Genomic DNA, 7,244 nt, shown 5'->3' with positions numbered 1-7,244 from the left:
CCAACTTCGATTAAAAAAAAGTCACTCTGTTGGGCGTTATTTATGCTACATGTGTCCACATTATGAAATTTTGGCAGAAAGGTAAGTTTGGACTCGTGCATAGAAACATAAAAATGGGCTAAAAGACAACAAATCCAGCTTATCTTGCAGAAGTGACCATCACCACAGTGGTAAAGGTTAAAACAATTGAAATGTTCATAAAGGTTTGACAAAGTGCAGTTTATGAGATGAAAACAAGCCTGGCCAGTTATGTTAGGGAGTGAAAGGTCAGCGGCAAACTATCAAGAAAGATCAGAGGAGCCAAGTAAAGCTGGCTGTACATTTTCTAGAGTCATCGGCAAATATTTATTTTGCCTACAGCTATTACTCATGACCCCGCCATACACTTGCATGCTCAGCCAATGGTGCAGGTGATCTCAATACATCCTATGGCAGTGGCATATCTGCTGTGGGAACAAAATAATAATAATAATAATATTTATATAGCGCCAACATATTCCGCAGCGCTTTACAGTTTAACAGTTTCAAACACAACAGTCATAGGTAACAACGTTCACAAAACAATAAAGCAAAATAAATAAAAGTTCAGGCATGTTGAAATCCAACATGCCCATTCCTTCGTTCCCCTGTTGGGGAAAGTCTGGAGTCCTACCAATATCCACAGGTACATCTGACATTCGTCCAATGTTTATGACCAACTAAGAGTACGTTCACATTTGCGGTTTGCGCCGCAGCGTCGCCGCCGCAACAAAACGCATGCGTCGTGCAGCCCTATCTTTAACATTGGGGCCGCATGTGCATGCGTTGTGTTGCGTTTTGTTGCGTTTTACGCCGCATGCGGCGTTAGGGCGCACCTGTCTGGGCGCGGCAAACGTAACATGTTGCATTTTTCGGGCGGCGCCGACCTTTTAAAAAACGCATGCGTCGTGTTTGCGTCGTGTTTGCGTCGTCGATGCACCTTTTCCCCCATAGACTTGTATTGACAACGCAGACGACGCAAGTACCTGCGTCGTGGTGCGTTGTACGACGCATGCGTTTTCCAATAAAAAATGCAAAACATTGTCTAGACTTTGTCTAGACACAAAAAAAACAACCTATATATATAAAAGAAAAAGGGGTTTGCCATTGTCTTTCACAAGTCATCAACCAAGAGAGAATCTGGAGAGAATCTGCTTTCCAAACTTGTAAGTATATATTTCTCTTTGCACATTTTGTATTCTGTGTTTTATTTCTTGATTTTTATTTATTTTTGCAATGTTTGGTCTGTGCTATTTTACGGTTATGGGTTGTTATTGAAAAATTGTTTTTCTGGTTCTGATGTTCTTCTGGCTTTATATGATTGCGTTTATTGTCTTTGGCCTTTTTTTTTTTTTACGTTGGTTTTGGATTGGTTTTGTGTTTTGTTCTTGTGTCATGTGGTTGTTCAATGTCTTGATTTTGGCTCATTTTTTTCTTGTAAAATTTCAGGTGCATGTTTTTCTGGTTTCTATTGTTGGTGGTAACTGTGTGGCATTTTCTTGGCTCATGTCTTGCTGTGTTTTTATTATGCTGTTGGCTTTATTTTTTCTTTCCTTGAGTGTATTTTCTTGCTGGTGGGGGGGCTACATTTATGATGTCTCATTTGTATTGTATAGTTCCGTGCTGCTATGCCATTATAGTTTCAATTGTACTTTCCCTTTATTTAAAAAAAAAAAACTCTGATGTTTTTACGTCGTTTTCCGTATGGCATATATCTTCCTTCATTGACTGTTTGCATTGCCAAGTGTGTAGTATAATTTTTTTTTGTTTTATTTTTTTTGGGTGGTGCCCTTTTTTAAAATTTCATGTGTTTTCTTTTCTATTTGACTATGGTTTATCTTTGGGTTGCTGTATATTTTTACAGCGGTTGTCCCGTAATGTTTATTGCTTATTATCTAGAATGGTATTTATTGCCTTTTTCTGATGTCTTTTGTCACCAGATGGTGTTTTTTTGGATCATGTCTTGTTGCAATTGTAAAGTATGGCGTTCATTATTTTGCTATTTCATTGTCCTTTTTTGTGCCTGTAATGTTTTTTTGGAAAGTTATGATATGTAAAAATTTGGACATAGGTGTCTATTTTTGCTTAATTTTGTTTGGGTCTATTCTTGTATAGTTTCTTCCATTGTCTTCTCTTGCAATGTATGGCGTTGTGGTGTCGCTTTCTGATTTTTGCATTGTCCTATCAGTCAACAGTCAATTGTGGTTGTTTAAATTTTTGTGCCTATTTTATTGTATGTGCCATAGTTAGGTTTGGATGTGATTTTTTTATTCCATTTTTTCATGGCAGAACAAACTTGCAAGAATGGCGAGTGATTCTGAACATAGCCAATCGGCGCAGGGGAGTGCGGTGAGTAATTATGTCCATTTGCTTACTATTCGCTGTCATTTGTAGTATTGAAAATAATTTCTTTATACAATTTTTACAGGCTTCTTCAAGTGAGGGGGAAGGCAGTCAGCGGGAGCAGCGAGGTCAGGGCCAAGGTGTGGCGTCAGGACGGCGAGTGAGTATTTTTTTTTAACAATTTTTTTTTTTTTTGAGTAGCATCCTGCTGTGCGGAACATTACATTTGAGTAGCATCCTGCTTTCACTAGGGATGTTTAGTAAGCTTACATTATAACTTTTCAGGGTATCAAGTATTGGGGGAAGGTAACAAAGGTGAAACTTTCAGAACAAAAACATTCCAAAATACAGGTGTAGAAACCATCAATATACATATATCAAATGGCAAAGGATAGGGCCAAGGTACATATCATGACAGGTGCTGGTGGTTGTTAATATTTGCATATTTCTAACCTTTTTGGTTTGTAATTTTTCTAGGTTTCACAACGGGACCAAGGAGTAATTGACGTGGAGCTCCTGATCTCCAGCATCCAGGAGCGTGGCCCGTTGTGGGACAGCCGTGACTCCCGGCACATGGACCAGGTGGTGTTGAGGCGTTTTGTGGGTAGAGGTGGCAAAGTCGCTGTGGGAGGGCTTTGACATTGCTCCAGCCAAGGACAAAGCCAACTTTGGTGAGTATTGCTGATACGCCGTGCTGATACGCTGCTATGACCCATCTTTCCAGGATAAACACAACCGTGTGTGATGCAATCAACGCCTAAAGTTTGCATCGCACACGGTTGTTTTATCCTTTTAAAATGCTAAATATGTAACCTTTTTTTTTTCTTTGCATTCACAGTTAAAATTTTGAGGATCAGATGGCGATCCATGAAGGACCGTTTCAATAAGGGGATCCGGGCTGAGGAGGAGCGATCAAAGAGTGGTGCTGCTGCGGCCAAGTCTGTGCCATACAAATACGGCAAGGCTTTACAGTTCTTAAGACCGGTCCTTGGCCGCCGACAGTAAGTATTTTGTCCACAAACCATATTGCACAGCCACATTACAGTGCCCAGCCACATAGCCTACTGCACAGCCACATAGTACATTGCCCAGTCACGTACATTGTGCATCCACATAGTATATTGGCAGGGCACTATATCGCAGCCACATAGTACACGTTCTAGCCACGTATCCACATAGTATATTTCCCAGGCACATAGTGTATTGGCCATCCATGTAGTCAGCGTAACATATTGGCCATCCTCGTAAATTTATCCCTAGTGAAATGGTATATAGGCCATTAGTTATTTTTTGGGTTAAGCGTGAGTCCTTGTAGTCCATGACAGGTTAAGTTCTGAGTCAGGGTAGTTCTGATCGCAGGAATAATGATGAAGTCTCGATCACATGATCCTAACGTCATGGTCGTTCCTGCAATCAGATCAGCGAAATCACTGTGTATTTTTTATTTTTTTTTATCTTGACATTAAATTTTAGAATATTTTTGCAGCATAGGCAGCGTCAATAAAGAGTTTTTGATTCCAAAATTTTTTTAACCCACAGTGGTATGCGGTCAAAAGGCTTTGGCAGCGGGAATGTCCATGATTGTTATCGTCAGCCATAACGGTCAGCTGGCGATAACAATCAGCAATTTATTATAGGCCACACAGACTGAGAGACAGAGGATTTGTATTGTTGTGTAATGTAATGCTATTTTTATTCCAGGAGTTGGCGTATGGGATAGGTTATTAATTGAAGACTAATTTTTCCATTATCTTTTCACAGGACACACAGCAGCACCCTCGAGAGAGCTCGCCCCGCAGGAGCGGACCTTCATGAATCGCCATCTGACCCATCACAGCCCTCCCACAGCGACAGCAGGCTTGCACCGCCATCTGGAGAACCGGCAGCCGGTACATCAGGTGTTCCCCTGCCCGAGGCCTCTGGCGCACCTTCGTTTGGGAATTCCCGACAGCGCCAGCGGGCCTCGGACAGGCCAGCCATGCCCGAATTTTTGCATTTGAGCACGGTTTTCCAGAACTGTTTCAAGGCGTTGAGCGATAAAATGGACACTCGTCTGGCCAATATCGACCGGCGCCTTGAAACTATGGAATCCGAGCTCTCGAGTCCGGCCAAACATTTCTTTAGTACCATTGCTAAGGGCATGGTGGAACACCTTACGCCGGAACTCCAGATTTCGGTGATGCAGGCCTGCAACACTACCTACGTGAGGGCTCTCCAGCAGGCTCGGGTCATGCAGTCAGCGACAATGCCTGTAGTGCCGTCGCTGGCAAGCATGACTCCGACTCCTGCTGGAGAGCCACTCCAGCCACCCCACCGTGGTCCACGTGCCGAGCGACGCCACCACAGGCACCATAGCATAGTGCCGCCGACTCCTGCTCCTGCCATGCCCTCATCCTCCCGTAGGCGTCATTCTGGGGGAGCTGCCGCAGGAGCAAAAAAACACAAAAAAAGGAAGAGGAGACACACTCAGGCACACACTGAGGCTCTGGCTGCTCCAGTACAGACACCAAGTGCGCGCCGGGGCTCTAGCCGCAGCAGGAGCAGCCAGGGCCAACCAAGAAAAACTCAAAGGCTTGTGTTGCCTCCTCCCTCCCCTACAGAGGTGGCGGTTTCTTCCCCAGTATACCCTGCGGAGAGTTTGGACCTGCCATCGAGCCTCCTGGACTATAGGACATCATCCTCCTCTTCGCCATCATCCTCCTGTTCATCATCATCCTCCCCTTCCTCTCCCCATTCCAAACAAGACACATACCATTCCCCCATGGTGGCACAGGTTGAAACCCCCTAAGTTTATTTCCCCCTTTTTTTTTCTGTTTACCCCCAAATAAAAAATTTTGGTTTAAAAAAACAATATTTGTTCTTATTTTCCAGAATATTTCTCGGCAAGTCACGCCGTGTGCTGTCTACACATATTATGTGCTTCAAACACCTCATATATGCAATGTCAGACACTATTTTTACAATTGTTAGTTTGCCTTTTTTTGGGTGTCTCTCATTGCTGTATGAGGTGTTCACAAACACTAAAGAGTATGAGGTGTTCACACTTAATGCAGCAGCGAAACAGACAATGATGCAGACCACTGCAGCGTCGCTGTTTGGTCACTGGAGAGCTGTCACACAGACCGCTCTCCAGCGACCAAGGATGCAGAGGCCCACGGGTAACCAGGGTAAACATCATGTTGCTAAGCGCAGGGCCACGCTTCCGATATTTACCCTGGTTACCATTGCAAAACATCGCTGTTATCGTTGCTTTTGCTGTAAAACACAAAGATACACGGTGATCAGACAAACAAGTAAATATGTTATGGTATGGTATAAAAATGTTATTTGAATCGTTATAAAATTAGAAAAAATTTTTATTAAACAACAACATTTTAAAAACAACGGGTTCCAGTTTTTTATAGGCACATTAAATTTGTGAACTATAGTTAGACGCCAAATTTGACATATACCCAACCAACCTAAACGGAACATTTATTGCACATTTACTGGAGAATTACTTTATTTTCATACATTGTTAGCACAGTCACAGTAGGGGTATTATTGGTGTAGTTACAATCAGAACACAGTCCAACAGTAACATTACTACACCATTTGATCTTGCCATGACACACGGCCAACATCTGACACAAAATAGGCCGCAAAACGATCACGCATCTGCGCAATTTCCACACTTGTCCTCAGAGGATGATCATGGTAATCGGGCAATGGGTTCATCGAGTTCCACATTTAGTCTCTCTTTGGCCATAATGAAATTGTGGAGAACCACACAAGCCTTCACCACCTCATCCACTGTTTCAATTTTAAGATTAATGGCGGATCCTAATATCCGCCATTTGGAGACAAGGATGCCAAAGGCGCATTCCACAGTCCTTCTGGCCCTGGACAGTCTGTAATTGAAAACCCTTTTTGTATGGTCCAAGCCCCGACTGGAGTAGGGTTTCAATAGGTTGGCAGACATTTGGAATGCCTCATCCCCAACCACAACAAATGGCACTGCAGGGCCTTCGGTGTGGGGAAGAGGTTGTGGCTGTGGGAAATTAAAATTGTTGCCATATAATTTTTGGCCCATATCCGACTCTTTAAATGTGCGCGAGTCATTTGCACGCCCAAATGCACCAATGTCCACTGCGAGAAAACGGCAGTCCGCACCGGCAATTGCCATGAGCACAGTTGAAAAGTATTTTTTATAATTGTAGAAAAGTGATCCACTTTTCGCAGGCTTGGTAATCCGAATGTGCTTTCCATCCACTGCTCCAATACAGTTTGGAAAAGAACACACTTGCTCGAATTTCTGTGCGTTGGCCTCCCAGATTTCGCTTGTAGGGACGGGTAAAAATTCCTCCCGGAGATTATCCCACAATGCGCGGCATGTCTCAGCAATAATTCCTGAAAGAGTGGAGACTCCAATCCGGAATTGAAAATGAAGTGATCTCAACGTCTCTCCGGTAGCCAGGAAACTGCCAAGAAGATAAAGAAATTTAGATTAAAGTACATTGTAATTTATAAAAGTACATTGACCATTACAATTAAAAAAAAAAAATTATAAATAAAATAAAAAGTAAATACATATCACAGTCATTCAAACAGCAACGTACCGTAGAGTCACCAGCAGCCGTTCCTCTGTGGAAATAGCTCTCCGGAGCTGCGTGTCCTGCCTGCTAATGGATCCTTCCACCCGGCGCAGAAGATAGCGGAAGCTGTCCTGTGACATCCTGGTATATTCGAAATATTTTTCCCGGTTGTCATTCAGTTCGCCAAACAAGCAATGGTATGCTCCACGGCTCTCCCTGACTTCAACGATAGGGTGTATCCAAAAGCGGCGACGACTCCATCTCCGTTTTTCCCTTTCCCTTTGATTAAAACAGGCAACAGCATAGGCA

At 43.1% G+C, this 7,244-nt stretch overlaps 1 protein-coding gene across 1 annotated transcript; it reads left to right on the top strand.

The window, feature by feature from the left end:
* The first annotated feature begins 3,214 nt into the window (after positions 1–3,214).
* Positions 3,215–5,882, top strand: LOC138674617 (uncharacterized). Its single transcript, XM_069762432.1, has 3 exons — positions 3,215–3,362; positions 4,123–4,858; positions 5,790–5,882. The coding sequence occupies exons 1-3, from the start codon at positions 3,229–3,231 to the stop codon at positions 5,880–5,882; spliced, it is 963 nt and encodes a 320-aa protein (XP_069618533.1). The 5' UTR covers positions 3,215–3,228.
* The last annotated feature ends 1,362 nt before the right edge of the window (positions 5,883–7,244 follow it).

This window comes from Ranitomeya imitator, chromosome 4, assembly GCF_032444005.1.
Source record: "Ranitomeya imitator isolate aRanImi1 chromosome 4, aRanImi1.pri, whole genome shotgun sequence".
NCBI lineage: Eukaryota > Metazoa > Chordata > Amphibia > Anura > Dendrobatidae > Ranitomeya > Ranitomeya imitator.
Note: the sequence above shows the minus strand (reverse complement) of the source record. Positions and strands in the feature narration are given on the sequence as shown.